This window comes from Ammodytes marinus (genome assembly GCF_949987685.1).
Source record: "Ammodytes marinus genome assembly, chromosome: 15".
In the NCBI taxonomy this organism is placed as follows: Eukaryota; Metazoa; Chordata; class Actinopteri; order Uranoscopiformes; family Ammodytidae; genus Ammodytes; species Ammodytes marinus.
In genome coordinates, this window is record NC_137219.1 from 854,232 (window position 1) to 874,349 (window position 20,118).

Consider the following 20,118-nt stretch of genomic DNA (forward strand, 5'->3'; position numbering starts at 1 on the left):
ACACCAGTTCAATACAACAATTCTTAACAGTGCAGTATGGTGGTAGGCTTTTATAATAGGTCCATTGAGGTAAGCCTAAAGCTAAGGTTACCATCCTACATTAACATTATCTAACGCAGTATCAACACGTTAGCATAACCACCTCTCGAGACCTCATCCCTAAAAAAAGGAGCAAGTTTGAGAAGGAAGAAGAAATTGTGCTTTATCTGTCAATCTAGCTAAATAAAATACTCTTTTTTTAAAAGACCGTGAACTACACTGACAGCAGCCGTCAGCCCACGTTTTCGCGGGTGTGGTAAACGTTTCCATGGTAACAGCGGGCTCCACCAATCAGAGACGTAGCTGTGACACTAAGAATTGTGGGTAGTGTAGTTCTTCTCCCCGAGATTGTGATAAAACAATAAACAACTGAGTAATTATTCCCGCCACAGAATCATAAACTAAAAGAGAATCCAGAAACTCCTTTGTTCTTTTCTCCTCACCGGTCGCGCCGTTGGACAGCAACAAAACGTCTCAGCTCAAGGTAATGTTACGTCTGCATAGTGTTAACATTTAACTGAATTATTCTCTTCATAACTCGTTAACTCTGTCTACGGAGCTCCAATTAAAACAGATATTTTTAAATGTCAGTTTAGCTAGTCTTTATAAGCTAGCGGCATAAGTTTGCTAGCTTAAATGTTAACTGTTACAGTGTTTTCTCCGTCAAATCGCCACCAAATCAACAACGGAAACTCTTTGTTGTTGTTAGCTTACTCTGTGACTTTAACCCACTCTTACTTAACCGTTACTTTTTAGGCGCTCAAGGAAAGTAGGCTACGTGTAGTAAACAGTAGCCTATGTGTAGGCCTGGTAAATAGGACAATATAGCCTACATGTAGCTGTTTATTTTTTGGCTTGTTGTTTGTGTGCTCGCGCTCCGTTAACTTTTCACCGGCTGTCATCAGCTTTACGTTTATTGTTGGTTCTTTAACCGGAGACATCAGTGTGTCCGGTGTGTCAGGTTAACTGGGGATCAGGGTAGCTGGTGGCGTTTGCAGATGTTTCGTAGGCGTGTCTATTTAGGACCCCTTGTCTAAAAACCCGGAAATAAACCTATTCAAAACATCGTCTCTCTTTGCATTCATTTATCGGTTTATTTTAAAACATGATGCTATAAACCGTTTGCAGGATCATTACCTTTGGTCCCAAAGTACATATACAATTTGTTGTCTTCTGCGCGGGGGGAAAGAAAACTAATTCGTGGCGGAGTCGAACCAGCGATCTCATCTACTCATTCATAATAAACTACACAGACCGAATTTTACACGGTGCGCCACTTGGTCGGACGAAGTTGCACGCTGCTAGTATTGCCATATTTACACAGGCAAATAATGAAGTATAAAAGTACAATTGTCAAATATGAGCAAATTGCAGAATAGTGTAGTACAAATAAACGGTCCAAAATGTAGGCTACAAGGTGTTTCTTTGACTAATCCTTGTCTGTTTGCATCTGTATATTTCTCCCATCTTTGACGGACATTATCTCAACATTAGGCCTAGTTATTTTCTTTTTCGATAACATTCACTTGTACACCTCAAATTCTTAGCACTATTCTGGAGTTTATTAGGCCTACAAAATAATTATTTATGTTGTTAGTTGTATGATTTATGATACATTTATTCTGGAAATAGGCTACATGTAGCCTAGAAAATGCATGTATAAAGGCCTATAGCAAAGTTGAATATCCATTCAAACATTTCTGTAAAAATTGTAATACATAAAATCTATTTTTTTAATCTAAGTAATCAACTGGCAACGTTTTATGATGATCTATTATTTACCCTTTTCACATAGCCTACAGTGTCTCAAATCAAAGTTCAAATATGCAATACAAGCTCTGCAGAGACGAGCATCACAAAAGAAAAGACAACAACAATGATCATTAAAACGAGATTTTATTGAACACAAGCAGTGCAGAAATAGTGTCAGTAAAAGAACAGTATGCTACTCCCAGTGTGGTAGAACTTCCACAGACTGCACGCAGAAACTCAAGAACCCTAGATCCACTCCACAGTGTCCAGCAAAACGTCTGAATTAAACTCAAATATTAGACTTGTGTCGTATGCTTTCCCTTACCTCTCTCTGCACCTACCTCTACCTGGCTCACAGTATCTCCTGCACATCATTTCCTACTAGCACCACTGTTTACGCTCACCCGTTCACTCACACAGACTAATAAATAGGCCTACAACAAAGCAAAATAACAGATACAGGCCTACATGAACCACACTGTCACTGTCATAACAAATATAGGCTACTCCCCAAACCAACCTCAAACAAAAATACACACCCCAATGCGCACTACTGTCAGTAAGCAAACAGAAAGAATATCAACACTCCGTCGCGTCGTAGGCTATGCCTAACTGTCACCATAACTCGCTTCAACTATCGCTCTCCGAACCCCTTAAACCATATGATTAAAACCCACAAATGTGTACAATAGCATCCTTTTAAGAAAGACTGCACGCCCCTGATCATTTGTTTTCTACACTTACCTAGTCTCTCAAAGCCAGACCAAACTACAGCAAGTAACAATAGCCTACTATCATTCAATCTTCATACTCGAATTTGACCATGTAGGCTAAAATCTACATTGGTTCTAAGCAATGACTGTGGTTCCGAGTAGTGAATAACACATTGTAGTGATGATAGAAAAACGTCTGAAATACGATGGTATTTCCAAGTGTAATCACAAATTAAACTGGTTCTATCACACTTAGCCACAGCTAACACAGCCAACTTCACGCTTAACTTGTGACACAAATAGCTTACCCGTAGGCTACATTTCACTAAAAAGCTGAATGGAAGAATAATCCCAGACCCTTCTCAAGTATATCCGAATATAGCGATATAGGCTATGTCCAACTTTTTAAAACTGACGAGAACATCTTGTAGGCTATTCAACCACACACAACCTATCAACTTATTTACGTTTGCGTTATTTTCACAAGGCATCGACACAGTCACCTACACGCTCCTAGCTGTCACCAGATAACCCAACAAATAAACCAGGAATATTTCGTCTATGTCGCATTCATTTGTCGGTTTATTTTTAAAACATCATGATAATCTTATTTCAGTCACATAACCAAAGTAGACAACATGAACAATAGGACGTATTCAGTACGAAATTATAATTACAAGAAAAGTATCCCGTGCTGTCACAAATTAATCTGATCGCCACGATTTGCCCCAAAGCCAACAACTGACTCCAAACTTCGTGCTGTTACGCACATGTGTGACATAGCCTACATCTTACCTCAGACTGTTCCACTAACAAACTGTAGGTTATGGAAGTCTAAATATTAAGTAGATCGGATATGTAGGCATAATAAAAAAAGAAAAATAATTAGGCCTAGTGTCTGTCAGATGCGAACCAGCAACCTCATATCTATCTCGACTACTCAGTGTCAGGATTTTATCAGTACGCCACTAGTTTGGTGAAAAACGTCTGTGCTAGTTTGTTATTATCACCATTTAAAAAAATAATAATAATAAAAAAAAAAACTCATGTAAAATGAGCGAATTGCAGTTCTATGTCCACCTCGACTAACTAGCCTACTTTGGCTACAATAGCAAAATGCTGCTGTTTTCCTTATACATTGACAATAGTGTAATGTGATATCAGTCACATCATCAATAGGCTCCGAGTATTGAAAAACACATTAGTGATGATATGAAAACGGTATGAAACACGGTAGTACAGATCATTCACAAGTTAAACTGATATCCCAGTAAACCCCAGCTAGCACACACCTCCACGCTTCAATGGTTACACACAAATAGCTTACCACAAACAACATTTCACTAAAAGCGTATGGACAAATAATCACCAATCCTTCTGAAGTAGCTATGCCTAGGCCTGAATCTGAATAATAGCGTTAAATGTAGGCCTACAATTTAAAACTGACAACGCATCGACAGTCTGCTAGCTCCATATCCTCCCAAGCCTGTCACCACCAGATAATCCAACACATGAACCAGGAGTAGGTCTATGTCGCATTCATTTGTCGGTTTATTTTAAAAACATCATGATAAAAACAGTTTTCAGTCACATAGCCTACCCAAAGTAAGCCATACGCACAGTAGGATGTATTCAGTAGCCTACGAAAGAAAAAAGAAAAGTCTACCACGCAACGCGTTAGTTTTCTGAATTTACTGTCCTCCGATTTTCAAACTGAGAGTCATACAATCTGGACGGGTTCCGAGTAATGTATAGTGATGAGTGGGAAACATAGGTGATGCATATTAAATACGATCGGTGGTATTTGTTGATGTGCTATCACGAACTAATCTGGTCGTGTCAGGGTAACTGGTGATCGGCCACCACAGCCAACAGCTGGCTCGAAGCTTCGTGCTGGTTACGCACACTGTGACACAAATCTTACCTCAAATTGTATATTCCACTCAAAGGCTATGGAAGTGTAAACCGATATTGAGTAGATTGGATTCTTACGGCCAACATGAACATATTAAACATTTGACGTTTACGGGTTTTTGATCAGGCATCTACGTAGCTACCGCCACCAGTTACCCTGATCACCAGCTGCCCTGACACACCGGCAACGTAGGTTTGACAGTGCTGCACACGACAACAGGTTATAACTGTCTATCGCCAGCTGGTACCGTGAGACAGGCTGGTGCTTCCGGTTACAGTAGTCGCCTCATGCACGTCGCAGTTTTGGATTTAAAGAACCCGGTAACGGTTACCACGGCGGCCGATATTTAATTATTATAGCAGGTTTCCGGTCAACTCGAACTTTCCAGTTTCAGACGATCGAAGCTTCAGAGAGATCGACGAAAAAGCCTCGCCGGTCTGTGAGCGTCATTGGTTGAAATGTAAGTTGTATTCATTATAAACAGCCCATAACTATTTAGTTTAATTAACTGAAACATATCATCTATTATTATGATGAGAGTCCTCACAGAGTTTGTTAAGGTGCGAACACACTAGGCATTTTACACGCGTAAGATTTACGTGCGTAACGCGGCTAAAATGTTGCTTGATCATTTTGTGTCAAAAAAGGTTATACGCGCGTAATGTGACGAGTCTCCCTCCCGATATTGTATTTCCCTTATCAACTATGGCTGCGATCAGAACCGACCCGACACAACAGCGTGCATGTCCACACAAAAACAACAACAATACGGCCAACAACTGTGCCAAAAGACAAACTGAACAGCACAAATAGCCTAGCATTAAAACAGCATTGCATATTCACGGCAGCTACATAACAAACACAGTTACAGCAGCATCGGTGCACGGCGGCACAACATAAAGGCAAGTAGTCAACATTACCCTCCCTGGCTGTGACAGGGGACCGTGACAGGGGACCGTGGCTGGCGTAGATCAACACCGGTGCTTCGTGTACTTGTCGTGAAAGTCCCGCGGACAGTCGTCATGTTTGGGTTCATAATATGAGGCGCTAGCCGCCCGCACACAACAGGGTGAGTTAACTAATGCTATACGGCGCTAACTTTGTTTATCGGCTAAAGCACATGCTACACATATTCACTGAATTAACCAGGAAGTCCATTCTCCTGGTTTACTTTCCCCACGTATAACCCCGAGCGGCTTCATACAGCACCGGCCCCCGCAATACATTTACTCCTCGGTGTCTCGCATCAGCCTCTGTGTACAGTACACTGTTCTCCGACCCTGCCAATGTATGTGACGTAGGGTCAAGCTCAACGCTGATTGGCCAACGCGGCTAATCGTCTCGCGTAGGAGCAACAAAAGTTCAATTTTTTGAACTCCTCGCGTAGCTATACGCGCGTAATATATACGCACGTAAAGCTACGCGCGTAAAAATGTTGCTTTAGCGCGAGTGAAAATGTTGCTTTAGCGCGAGTGACGCATTTACGCGCCATGTACGCGCGTAAACCAATGGTTCCCTATGGAAAAGGGGCGGGTTTCATACGCGTCTGTACGCGTGTAAAATGCCTAGTGTGTTCGCACCTTTAGGAACATGTTTGTGTCACCGCTTGTGTGATACTAGTTTACATGTAGAATAGGCTACTGCTGCTACGCAATCTTCATAATTCAAATGTCTCTTTGGTTGAAATGTATAGCCTGATCTTAAACTGTTATATGTGAGCTCATAATAGTGACGTTATTTAAATTAATACAGTTTAATTATGGTGATTTTCGTGTGTATGAAGTTGCGGGATTATAATTAGTTTAGAAGCCTTTGGTCACTAGGCGTCTCTGTTGCCTTATGTTTGTCTGTTGTAAGGTTGTTTTAGTAAGATTAAATGCCTATTTTACTCCAGCAATGTCCAGGAAACTGTTAATAATGGAGATGTATTTTAAATCATTTTGCACATTATGTTTACTATTTAAAGCGACTCTTACCTTTGTTGCATTTTTACACTTTTTTTGGATTAGGTTAAAATGGTATTAATAAGGTAATTACACTCTAAAATATAAGACAGACCCACCAGGAGTAAAAACAAACAATGATTTCAATCTCATAATATTATGAAAAATATATATAAAATTCAACCAATCAAAATAATATTATTTTGAATCCACCGACTAGTTTGTCTGCAATTACAGATACTGACGGAGAGTTAGGTCTGCAGGAAGCTGTCGTCTTTACTTGCGGAGGCTCAAATATGAAGGTGTTGGTGTGTGGGTTTGTGTGTGTGTGTGTGTGAAGTGAACCTGTGTGTATTTATAATATTTTGTTATTCCATTCCATATTAAAGCAATGCATTTTATTTGTTCAGCTTCATCATCATATAAAGCCTGATTGCTCTACCAAGGGCATTACTTTTTTTAGTACTCAATTCCAGTACTTGAGTCAAAGCATAGATGACTAAAAAAAGTATTATTATTTGGGCTGTCAAAATAATGCATTCATTTTGAATAATTTGTCACAGAAAAAATGAACGCTGAAAAATCGTGTTACATAGTTCCTGTAGAACTTGAAAGTTCATCATTTTAACAACATGTTCACAAAATATTCCATCTTAAAAGTCTTTCTGTTTCTTAGGGATCTGCAGAGTGAAAGTTTGTTATTTTTAGTTTACGGCGAAGTTCATCAGGGAAACTGGAAACTGTTGTATGAATGTGACCATCTTTAGGTTGGGCTGAGCATTTGTATTTACATATAAAGTGGTTATTTATATTTTCTATCGCCCTGTCTTCCCATCGTTATCTATCTGTTTCTATCTTGTCCTAAAACCTTATCTGTCATTATCAAAAAAACAGAACAATGCATTACTGTAAGTGTGGCCAGGTGCTGTACAAGTAAACATGCCCAAACCTGTTAAAGAGTTTCCTACCACTTCACCGTGCTTTAGACAGACGTGCACAGTAACACACGTTTTATTCGGAAGATGTCGACAGAAATGTTGGGTTGAGTTTTTCGAGCAGATGAAGATGGTCTTGGTGCTTGTGATCCTCGTGCTCGGTAAGATAACCTTCCTCCTCCGTCCTCTCTTGTCACTCGATGTCCTGCAGCTAAAATACTTCAGCTGTTAATTCACTCATCTTTATTTTCTTGATCTCTGTTTAAAGTCTCTGTGATAACAATCTGTAGGAATGAATGAAACTCACTCAGACGTCAGATTCCCGAGAAACAAAAACAGTAAATACACGTGAAAGCTGTGAAATATTTTGTGAAGATGTTAAAATGATGAAGTTTCAAAGCTGCAATTAAAAAACGTTGTTTTCTTTTTACTCTTTTTTTTTTGTATTTCCAAACCAAGAATTTAAAAAAACTGTATAATAGGATTGTGAATGTTTACAAAAATGTCTAAACGGTGACACCATTATACAGGTTGAACAGGTGTTAGAAAGTTTGGGCTTTTTACTTTGGAAGGTTGTATTGCACTTTGGCTTCTTTTGAGCGTAGTTCACATCAACTTGGAAGCTTTAATCTTTGTTATCTTTCATCACTCGGCGACTTCCCGTGTGTGTGCATGCGAGCATGTGTGTGTGTTGCACGTCTGCAGCAGCGCTGGCTGACACACACACAACACACACACACACACACACACACACACACACACACACACACACACACACACACACACACACACACACACACACACACACACACACACACACACACACACACACACACACACACACACACACACACACACACATTTCCAGTCCACGGTGTACGGTGGGATTAATCCAAAATAAAGAAAACTCTTCCTTGTAACCTAGGAACATTTCTTCCAGCGAAACAGAGTGACTCATCGATTTAACAGAGGCACAGATTAATAAACTGTCTTTAAACACACAAACACACCTTTTCTCTGGAATCTTTTTCAAACTGCTGTCCCTCTTCCTGAGACACAAAATACTCAATAAAGAGTGAGGGAGAATAGTGAACAGAAGTAGAATGATATGACAGATACACATTTTTAAACAGATGTTAACTGTTGCAAAGTGACACACAACAATGTATTGCTGTAGTTGTTGCCAGTTGCTGTACAAATAAACCCAAACTAAACCTGATGGGTCACATTCCTACAGCAGTTTCCTTGATGCACTTCACCGTGCATTAAACTAAAAATAACAAACTTTTGGTTTGGAACTAATCCAGACTTCAGATTCCTAAGAATCAAAAACACAGTAAAGCTGCAACATATTGAGAACAAGTTAAAACGATAACGTTTCAAGGATGCAAATCTTAAAGTGAAGAAACATAGTTTGCTTTGTACTATTTGTTTTGTATTTTCTAACTAAAAGTTACATAATCGATAACACGTGTACACCGCTATTTTATACACAGTAACATGATGGTAATAAAATATGACACATCTTTATTGGAGGAAGTACTATGACAGTGAGTCACACTGAGCAGCAGCCATTTGTCAGATGAGGATCAATTAAGACATGAAACAAGGTAAACTAATAATTAATTAATTATATCCCTTCGATCCGTCTGTGTGTCCTCAGTTTCCCAGCATGCCTCAGGTGTTGAGGTGTATGAAGGGGCGGAGTCTGCCCTGCTGCCCTGCCTTGCTCCGGGGTATCCGGGTGGGACATTCAAGGTGTTGTGGAGCCGCTTCGATCTCCATCCTTCAACCATCCACCAGTTTCCACCTGAAGAGGTTTACGTTCAAAACCAGCTTTACAGCAGCAGAACTTCCATGTCAGTTGACTCACAATTCGCTGGAAACTTCAGCCTCACTCTGAACAAACCCCGCCTCTCTGACAGCGGCAACTACACCTGCACCGTCATCAAGGGCGGGAGAGAATATGAACGGATAGAAGTACAACTGCAGGTCAAAGGTGAGGAACAAACACTAAAATAGAAAAATATGTTTTCAGGTTTGAATGGAACAGGAACATGATATCCTGTTCTAATACAATTTGTCATGAATCTTTAAAAAGATTTCAGGATGATGTAAAGCTCAGGTTGTTGTTTGTTGCCCACAGAGCCGTACTCTTTCCCAGCTGAGGGAAGTGTTCTCCTGTTTTTCTTGGTTCTGATTCTTCTGGGTGCTGCGGGTGCTGCAGTGTATCTTTGGTACAGGACCATCCCAGGTATGTTGTTTGTGTATATGAGAAACTGACATTTAACAGATGTTAATCATTGAACATTCTGTATAATCCCGGTGAAAGCAACACAGCTGCTGCTGCCAAAGGCAGGAAGGAAAGCTGCAGCATACTTGTGTTGGACCTGCGAACGTAATAACTTTCCTGCAAATGCAATAAAAATATGCAGCTTTTAATTTAATAATCCCACAAATGTAATCATTTTCCCTCACACATACATAATAACAGTTGCCTACCGCCAACGTTATATGTTTTAATATATTATTACGTCTACAGGGATTTATTATGTTTGCGGGACGGTAAAATCTTCAGCTTTCAAAATTGGATTAATTGCTTTTCAGTTGAACAATATTTAAAGTTAGGTAAGCTAGGTAAGGCTGCAGCATTAATTACTAGGTTGATCTTGCAGTTACCTTGCTGATCCTTATCCTAGCCAGGTTAAAAGAACCAGTTTGGTGACAGGGAAAACTCTTTGGGTCAACAAACCTCGCCCGTTAATCTGCTCCATAGTCTTAGATCCATACATGCATGTTGTGATGATGTCATGGTGTGTTGTTTTGTTAGTCTCACAGCTGAAGGTGACACCGATGGAGGAGTCTGTGAAGCTTCGATACAAACCCAAAGTGAAGCTGCCGGAGGACGCCACAGTGGAGTGGAGCCGGTGTTCCCCTCAACCGATGATACTCCATGTTTATCCCGATGTCAGCGAGCCTCTTCTCAAACAGGACGTGATTTACGACGGCCGCACAGATATGAGAAAAGAGCCACTGAAAACTGGAGACCTCAGTCTGACCCTGAGTGACCCCCGCAACAGTGACAGTGGGACCTACATCTGCACCGTTCGAAGGGGCAAAAAAATCTTTGCACAGAAAGTAGTACGGCTCCAGGTCAAAGGTCAGTACTGTATAACAGTTCAAAGTTCAGGCTCCAATCAGTTTCACTGTTTTGCGATTTACAACTTTGGAATGCCTATAATATTTCATTAAATGCAATTAGAGGAAGTAGAGCGTTTATCCTCCATTTCCAGTTATCAGGAAAAAAAGACAAAATTGAATTAAAATAAAATGTATATACAGTGGTGCCCTGAAGTGGGAAAAAAAGAAAATTGATAGTTCATCATCTGATCTGATAAATCAATTCAATAACTATTACTGACTCTTGGGATTAAAGATAGTAAGCTGGATGGATGTTTAGTCCTATAGACGGCTTTCTGTGCAACACCATCGCACATGCACGTGCATACAGGGGGCAGAAAGCCAACACTTCACCTTTGTTTTCCAGCAGAGCCAAGCAGCAATGAGAAATTATGAGTTGTTGTAAATAATAATGTAAATAAAGCCTTGAACTCGCTAAGTTCTTAAATCACTCATAGGCCTTTCACACCAAAATGAACCAAGAGTCAGTTCCAGGCTGGTGTTGGGGTCAGTTCAAAACTGGTTACAGCCTTATCCCAGTTATGAACCGGTTGGTTTCACATCGACCGGAGACAGCCATGCAGCCGGCAAGAGAGCAACGTCATGACGTCACTGTAAACGTGTGTGTACGTCGCCCGACGCCGCTGCTCTTGTGGCTAACGCTAAAGCTACCGCTAGCTTTAAGCACAACAACAGCGGCGAATACGTCTTATTTTTACACGTGTTAGCTCTCGCTTTGCTTTCTTAACCAAACAGGACCCATACAGCGTATTCTCGCCGGTCAATTTGATCGCTACGTTCGGTAATTATGTTATGTTTACGTCTCGTAGTAGCGGTGTTTTTAAACATGGCGGGCATGAGGTTTTAGTTGGTCTGGTTGGTCAGGATAATCCCTCCCCCGGCCGCTGGCGCAAGCAGTTCACTTCAAACCCTGCTCAATCCTGAGGTATGAGTTGAACCGGTTTTTACGGCCCGGAGCAGGCTTTCTGGCGGTGTGAAACCAAAACACTGGCTCTAACTCCGAACTAGCCCAGAACTAGCGCCGATTTTGCGGCGGTGTGAAAGGCCTATCATTGATCTATCTGGGTTCATTCAGGAAACCATCCTGGAGTTTGTCAGTGTGATCTAAAGTCTAACCTGAAGAAGAAGTTCCAGAATGTGTTTGAAGGGATCGCTGAAGTAGGAGACCCAACCCTTCTGAATCAGATGTACACAGAGCTGCACATCACAGAGGGAGGGACTGAAGAGGTCAATAAGGAACATGAGGTCAGACTAGAAAACCTATTTAAAGCCTCACCTGGAAGAGATGAACCAATCAGAACAGTGATGACAAAGGGAGTGGCTGGCATTGGGAAAACAGTCTTAACTCAGAAGTTCACTCTGGACTGGGCTGAAGACAAAACCAACCAGGACATGCAGTTTATATTTCCATTCACCTTCATAGAGCTGAATGTGTTGAAAGAGAAAAAGTTCAGCTTGGTGGAACTTGTTCATCACTTCTTTCCTGAAACCAAAGCAGCAGGAATCTGCAGCTTTGAAGAGTTCCAGGTTGTGTTCATCTTTGACGGTCTGGATGAGTGTCGACTTCCTCTGGACTTCCGCAACAATGAGATCCTGACTGATGTGACAGAGTCCACTTCAGTGGATGTGCTGCTGACAAACCTCATCAGGGGGAAACTGCTTCCCTCTGCTCGCCTCTGGATAACCACACGACCTGCAGCAGCCAATCAGATCCCTCCTGACTGTGTTGGCATGGTGACAGAGGTCAGAGGGTTCACTGACCCACAGAAGGAAGAATATTTCAGGAAGAGATTCAGAGATGATGAGGCCAACAGAACCATCTCCCACATCAAGACATCACAAAGTCTCCACATCATGTGCCACATCCCAGTCTTCTGCTGGATCACTGCTACAGTTCTGGAGGATGTGTTGAAGACTGGTGAGGGAGAGCTGCCCAAGATGCAGACTGAGATGTACATCCACTTCCTTTTAGCTCAGGCCAAACTGAAGAACATCAAGTATGATGAAGGAGCAGAGACAGATCCACACTGGAGTCCAAAGAGCAGGAAGATGATTGAGTCTCTGGGAAAACTGGCTTTTGAGATGCTGCAGAAAGGAAGCATGATCTTCTTTGAATCAGACCTGACAGAGTGTGGCATCGATATCACAGACGCCTCAGTGTACTCAGCAGTGTTCACACAGATCTTTAAAGAGGAGAGAGGACTGTACCAGGACAAGGTGTTCTGCTTCGTCCATCTGAGTGTTCAGGAGTTTCTGGCTGCTCTTCATGTCCATCTGACATTCATCAACTCTGGAGTCAATCTGATGTCAGAAGAAGAAACAACCTCCCAGGAATCTGCAGAGACACACTTCTACCAGAGTGCTGTGGGCAAGGCTTTACAGAGTCCAAATGGACACCTGGACTTGTTCCTCCGCTTCCTCCTGGGTCTTTCACTGCAAACCAATCAGGTTCTTCTGGAAGGTCTGCTGACACAGAAAGGAAGTAGCTCACATACCAATCAGATATCGACAGGGTTCATCAAGAAGAAGATCGAAGAATCTCCCTCGGCAGAGCAAAGCATCAATCTGTTCCACTGTCTGAATGAGCTGAATGATGGTTCTCTAGTGGAGGAGATCCAACGGTCCCTGAGTTCAGGACGTCTCTCCACACATAAACTGTCTCCCGCTCAGTGGTCAGAAATGGTCTTCATCTTACTGTCATCAGGAAAAGATCTGGACGTGTTTGACCTAAATAAGTATTCCGCTTCAGAGGAGGCTCTTCTGAGGCTGCTGCCAGTGGTCAAAGCCTCCAACAAAGCTCTGTAGGTGGACATACGAAAACATTCCAGTAGGTGCTTAATTATTAATATGAACCACATTTTTTAATTTGTGTTCACTAATTCTCCTTCAGACTGAGTGGCTGTAACCTCTCAGAGAGAAGCTGTGAAGCTCTGTCCTCATTTCTCAGCTCCTCCTCTAGTCTGAGAGAGCTGGACCTGAGTAACAACGACCTGCAGGATTCAGGAGTGAAGCATCTGTCTGCTGCACTGAAGAGTCCACACTGTAAACTGGAAACCCTCAGGTCAGGATTCAGCTCATTATAAAGCCCAACTGTCAGAATAATACACTGTTTTCTTAAGAGACTCTGCCCTTGAGTCATTTTCAGTTTCATTGAAAATGAATAATTTTTTGCTATTATAGTTTAAAAAACCTGTCAATAAAACAAGGTGTAAAAACACCTTAAGATATAGGGGAGGATTCAATTGTGTCCAACTATTGTAACCCTGACTTAGTAATACAGTATGTATAGGCCAACATAAAGCTTAAACAGAGAAAAAATAAATCAATAAAAAAGATGGCCTCTCAGTCTGAGTAGATGTTAAGAGCAATGTTGTCAAATCTTATTTCTTTCTTTTAAGGTTGAGTGGCTGTCACCTCTCAGAGAGAAGCTGTGAAGCTCTGTCCTCAGTTCTCAGCTCCTCCTCTAGTCTGAGAGAGCTGGACCTGAGTAACAACGACCTGCAGGATTCAGGAGTGGAGCATCTGTCTGCTGCACTGAAGAGTCCACACTGGAAACTGGAAACTCTCAGGTTAGGATTCAGCTTATTATAGTGCCCAACAGTCGGAATAAGACAAAACAAAAACAAAACAATACAAAAGACAGCGACTAGCTAACTTTTGATATACCGCCGCGAGTGTCTTGCTGGGCAGGGTTTTAGAGTTGGCGCCGCTTGATTGTCTGCTCCCGATTGGTGTACCTGCGCGCTGGGCCAGCCGTGTGCGGAGCCTGAAAGGACATATCATACACAAAACCCCAGGCAGCAGCCAGATGGCAGCAGCCATAACAGTCTGCCTATCCCGTACAAAGCCAGTTTGGTCTTGGTCCACCACCTCTGGTACTATAATTTATAACCTTTTAGCCAATATCGATGCATTTAATTTATAATCCATATTCAGTACAGAAATTGACTTTTGCGTTCTTTCCTGTTTTTACCTTCTTTTGGAATAAGTTAAATTATTGCCGCCCTCCATGATCTCAGCAGTTTTCCTTCTTTAAGTGTAAAATTAAAACAATCAAAGTATGGGCACCATTTGTTCTTTAAAGGTCTTGTAACATCTGTACCTGGTGCTTTATTAGCTTTAAGTCTTAAAATTGCTTTACCTATTTCCTCATTTGTAATCTCTGTTGTTAGGGCCTTCTTCTGTTCTTCAGCAATTGATGGCAAATCTAGTAATTCCAAAAATGTGTCAATATCCTGAGGGCTAGTTAGATTTGGATCCTTACTTCCTATAACGATCCCTGTAATAGTTTTCAAAAAGGGGTCGAATCTTCTAGCTTATGACTAGGGATGGGGATCGTTAATTTTTATTTATCGATACCAATTTCGAGCCTCCTTATCGATCCGTGTCTTTATCAATACCACTATTGATACTTTTCTATTATTTCGTTGAAAGATAACGGGTATAAAGATAACTTTACAAACTATTTTATATTGCGGAATAAACACTTTTTTCACCAAAGCTGTATTATTCAAGTTTCTTGCCAAAAAATTAAATTTCTTATTTTTTGTGTTACATTTGAACACACCATGATGACCTTTTATAGACCTTTGCCTTTGTCATATTACCGAGCCGACCTGAACACATCACATTTGGCACCCTTAGCAATTTTTGTTAAGCTAACTAGCTCTTATCCTGCTGATTTTAACATGGATCTGAAAACGGGATTACTATTTTTAACTGACGGGACTTTCTACACCGTCCGGTTGTGTGTTAACCACCGCTACTTTGAATAACTGTTGATGCGCCGATGCCGACTCTCTGAGCCCGTCGGCACAACGTCTGCAGCAGCAGCAGCTGACTGAGCCTTTTTTTTTTTTTTTTGGACTAGACGGATATTGAGTTGAAGGAGTTTTTTTTAACCCAAAGACAGTTGAAAGTGTTTTATATGCTGTCTATGATGTGTACCAGTGATATGATATGACATTGAAGGGATTAGATTTTTATATTCAACGACTCTGCTTGAGATTTACATTATGTCATAAGAACCGGGTCCTTAATAGAACCGGGTTTTGATCCCCATCCCTACTTATGACGTGTTTTTTTTGTTTGTTTTGGGGGCTTTAATTTCATGTATTGTAATCTCTGCCTGTTGCTTCCTTAACCTCCAGGCCAGAAGCTTCAAGGCCCTCCAGTCATTCTCATAGTATCTCTGCTTGACAAATTTGGCTTTTTTCTCTAATTCTTCCTCATATAGTTTATTTATTTACATTTTATCATTTTTAATAAGATTTCAAAGTGGCTGTTTGGCCTCAGTTCTCAGCTCCTCCTCTAGTCTGAGAGAGCTGGACCTGAGTAACAACGACCTGCAGGATTCAGGAGTGAAGCATCTGTCTGCTGCACTGAAGAGTCCAGACTGTAAACTGTAAACCCTTAGGTCAGGATTCAGCTGTTTGTTAAACAGTTCAACTTTTTGGTAATGAGGATCAACATCTGTAGGATTTCCCCACTGACATGATTTTCCAAAATTCCCAAATTCATGATATAAATCTAATCCCAGTCTGTCAGGTTGTCTGGTCACATTGGAAGGTTGTGAGTTTTTGGCCTCTGCTCTGAGCTCCAACCCCTCCCATCTGAGAGAGCTGGACCTGAGCTACAACCATCCAGGAGACTCAGGAGTGAAGCTGCTGGAGGATCCCCTCTTGAGACTGGAGACTCTCAGGTATGCACAGCCAACAAGAGCTCACACACTGCTGGTGTCCTCCCATCATGATGAAGGACAAATGATTTATCTGATTACTGATATTATATAATTATTTATAAACTACTGTATTCAATGGCCAACTGGATAATCCTGCAAAAGCTGCAGGGGTATGATACGACATGCCTTTGATTATTATATAACGACCCCAATCATCTGATATTAGTTGTTTAGCAGCGAATTGAACCCTTGTGTTTATTATTATAGCTGTGCCCCTAGTTTAAAAGTTATAGTTTGAGTGGAAAACCTGCCCTACCCAGGGTTTACGCAGACGTGTTTGATCATTTACCCGCAAATAAGTTTCTTGGAGAAAAGCAACATTCAGATGGAAAGATCATTTGGACCTTTGGATTGGACCTGGCAGATCTCAGGGGCCGTATTACAGAAACTTCATAACTTACAATTCCTATCTTAACTGTTTGGTAACCATGGTAATTAGAGTTAGGACCTGATTTAGGAAAATAGCCATTACAGATGAACAGTTCCTAAATCAATGTTCCTATCTTAATTCAAGATAGGAAAAGTGTATTACAGAAGCATCCTAACTGCCCAGAATCTTAGAAAAAAGTCTCCTAACTTTAGGATAACCCTTCAGCCAGCCTAACTTTTCAGTTGGACCCAGACTAACGGTGTTTTCTTTTATGAAACCAAGTCAATGGAGACATAGTTAATGTATTTACTGAAAGGCTTTTGAATGACCCAAAATTACTATTTAATTACTTCCCTCACCCTCTCCACAGATGTCACCAACACCTCAAACTTGTCTGTATTAAAGTCAAAGGCCTTTTCTGCTCCATAATGCAAATTAAGCAAAGTTAGCTGTTAGCCTACACACAATACTGTCAGGCTGGGCTGAGAGTCAGTTGAGATACTGTAGAACATTGTCGGTTGCTATGCAACAGACATAAATTGTGCAAACCGACAATTGATTTAGCAGTTAGGATTTCCTAACCAAACTTAGGATAGGATTTGGTAAGATAAGATAGTATTCCTTAAGTTAGTTAGGATTTCTTTCTGTAATACCAAATCAGAGAAAATCCTATCTTATACCATCCTATCCTATACTATCCTATCCTAACTTAGGACTTAAGATAGGAAGTTTCAGTAATATGGCCCCAGCTGTGCATTCAGGTCCTGGAGGGTTTTGGGACGACCCTCACCTTCAGGGGGCTCTTTAGGTTAAGATCTGGTGACTTTGCAGGCCATTGGAAAACAGTGAACTCAATGACATGTTCAAGAAACCAGTTTAAGATGATTTGAGCTTCGTGACATGGTGCATTATCCTGCTGGAAGTAGCTTTAAGAAGATGGGTATTCTCGCTTGAGAATTGTGGCATTTTCAGTTTTGCAAAAAAAAAAAAAACCCTGTAGACTTCATGCTTTGTACTTTTATTTAAATAAGCTGTGTTGGAGTTCTAGAGCAGTACTTGAACGCAGCATGTGCACACATCCCCCCCCAGTAATATCCATGGACCTATCATGGAATGAAATCGCGATTGTAGCCTATTGCTCGAGTTGTGGCTGGCGTGCGCCCGTCATCTCAATCGTATGGTGTGAGGTGATAATCTTTAAGACTTTTTCCCGTCTTAACGTCATGACTAAGTCAAACAGTTTTGATTTTATCGTTAGTCTCTCATGGGTTGTTCATGCAAATAGGGAAGTTAAATGATGTAAACACATTTAACAGCACCGTGCCCTCTCCTCAGCAAAAACAGGCTGTAGCAGAAGCGGCGGCATTAGGTGCGGCCTGTGCCCGCCTGTGAGTCACTTTTTTCGGACACTATACCCAACAGACTAAGCTGGAGAACCAGGCTGACAATTGAAAATGCTTCACATTTCGGGTTAGGAGTTAAGAGGGGACGAGATCAGTTAATAAAGCAAAAAAAATAACTGTGGCAGTGATGTGCCGTCTGGGTAGACACTGCAGGCACTGCCTGCCCTGCAAGATCTATACATTTGAAATTCATACGCTTATTGAAACATATACACTGCTTTAATGCAGGAATGAGGAACTTTTAAATGTTTGTGAAACAGTCTCACTTTTATAATAAAGTTGACTTTGAATTGATGTTGGATATAAAATCATTCTGACTGTTTCTTCCTCCAGGATGGACCCCTATGGAGAGCAGTGGTTAAAACCTGGTCTGAGGAAGTGTAAGTGGATTCAGTTTGACTGGTGGAGACTGAATGTGTCATCATTAAACTTTATAGAAATGAACATCAGGACAGAAACAGAATAAAGCCTTCAGGTGTCTGATGATAAACTGCTGCTGTGTCTTTTTCTCTCCATCAGATTCCTGTGAACTCACACTGGACACAAACACAGTACACAGAATCCTCAAACTGTCTGACAACAACAGGACGGTGACACGTGTGAGAGAGGAGCAGCCATATCCTGATCATCCAGACAGATTTGACCGTTGCTGTCCTCAGGTGCTGTGTAGTAATGGTCTGACTGGTCGCTGTTACTGGGAGGTCGAGTGGAGCGGAAGGGTTCGTATATCAGTGAGTTACAGAGGAATCAAGAGGAAAGGATACAGTGAAGAATGTGTGTTTGGACGTAATGATCAGTCCTGGCGTCTGAGGTGCTCTGATCGTGGTGATGGTGGTCGTTACTCTGCCTGGCACAATAACAGAGAAACATCCATCTCCTCCTCCTCTGTCTCTAACAGAGTAGGAGTGTATGTGGACTGTCCTGCTGGCTCTCTGTCCTTCTACAGAGTCTCCTCTGACTCACTGATCCACCTCCACACCTTCAACACCACATTCACTGAAGAACCTCTTAGTCCTGGGTTTGGGGTTGGGTTAGACTCCTCATTGTCTCTGTGTGAGGAGGGAGACAACTTCCAGTCCTGAGGTTTGAATGTTGGTGGATGAGGCTTCACTCAGTTCATATCTGACTCACTGATTATATTACATTTCTCTGACGCTTTTATCTAAAGTGACTTCCAGTAAGTTAAAGCGGCTACGAGTAACATTTAAATATCTTTTAAACAGCCTCATGTTTCCTCTCATAATCATAAATTACCTTTAACAGCAAACGAGACCATCAGTGCAAAGAAAGACGTTTTTATATAGTTTTTATTACTGCTTTTGGTCTGGTCGCACACCCAGTCCGATTTTCGGTTCGCTCGTGCAGGCTCTATGGTCACATATCCATATTGGTCGCAGATTTCAGTGTGGCGCAGCAACGTGATTTGAGAAGCCTATCCCTATCCTATTTTTTTATATGTTGTCTGTGTTTATGCATATGGCATGCATTTTGGCAAGATTGTGAATTTTTATATAATCATGTTATTTCCAGCTCAGCTCCTACAGTAAGGCTAACATACACTATACAAGCAAGAGTTACATTCATACCATTAAAGATGTAATCTGTCGCAATAACATCAAGTTTATTGTCTTTTAAATTCCTATCTATCAAACAGTGAGTTAACACAATGGTGATTGAGCTTATGACCCACTGATGAAATCGCCTGTTGGCTGCTTTTCCCAGTTATACTATCAGAGAGAGAGGGGTCTGGCTGCAGACCTCCACTCTCAGGCTGGAAGCAACTGCACGAGATGGTTGAAGTCTGTTGTAAATATGAAGTCTCTTTAAATAAAGTGCACATTTAAAAAAAAAAAGTACGGGTCTGTCTTTTATCTGCGAGGTGAAATGAGTAAACAAAGCCTTTGGTGGGTTCTTCAAATGTAGATTATTCAGCCACGTTCTTTTATTAGACTTCTTTTAGTAGACGGTGAAAATAGTTTGTTTGTTTTTTTGTTCGCAGTCACAGCAAAGCTTAGCTTGATTGTATGTAAAACCACGTAGGCTACTGTGCAGGTAACTACATATTTTGTAATGGACTAAATGAAATAGCAGCTACTAGTGTTAAACC

The 20,118-nt window shown here is 41.2% G+C and overlaps 1 protein-coding gene across 1 annotated transcript; it reads left to right on the forward strand.

Annotated features, from left to right (window-relative positions):
• Window positions 1-10,240: 10,240 nt before the first annotated feature.
• LOC307261592 (NACHT, LRR and PYD domains-containing protein 3-like) lies at window positions 10,241-19,093 on the forward strand (the record flags this gene model as incomplete). The annotated part of the gene is made up of 9 exons (XM_080042173.1): window positions 10,241-10,457; window positions 11,574-13,299; window positions 13,389-13,559; window positions 13,897-14,067; window positions 14,296-14,373; window positions 15,777-15,902; window positions 16,038-16,199; window positions 18,345-18,391; window positions 18,531-19,093. The coding sequence occupies 9 exons, from the start codon at window positions 10,241-10,243 to the stop codon at window positions 19,091-19,093; spliced, it is 3,261 nt and encodes a 1,086-aa protein (XP_079898299.1).
• Window positions 19,094-20,118: the final 1,025 nt, after the last annotated feature.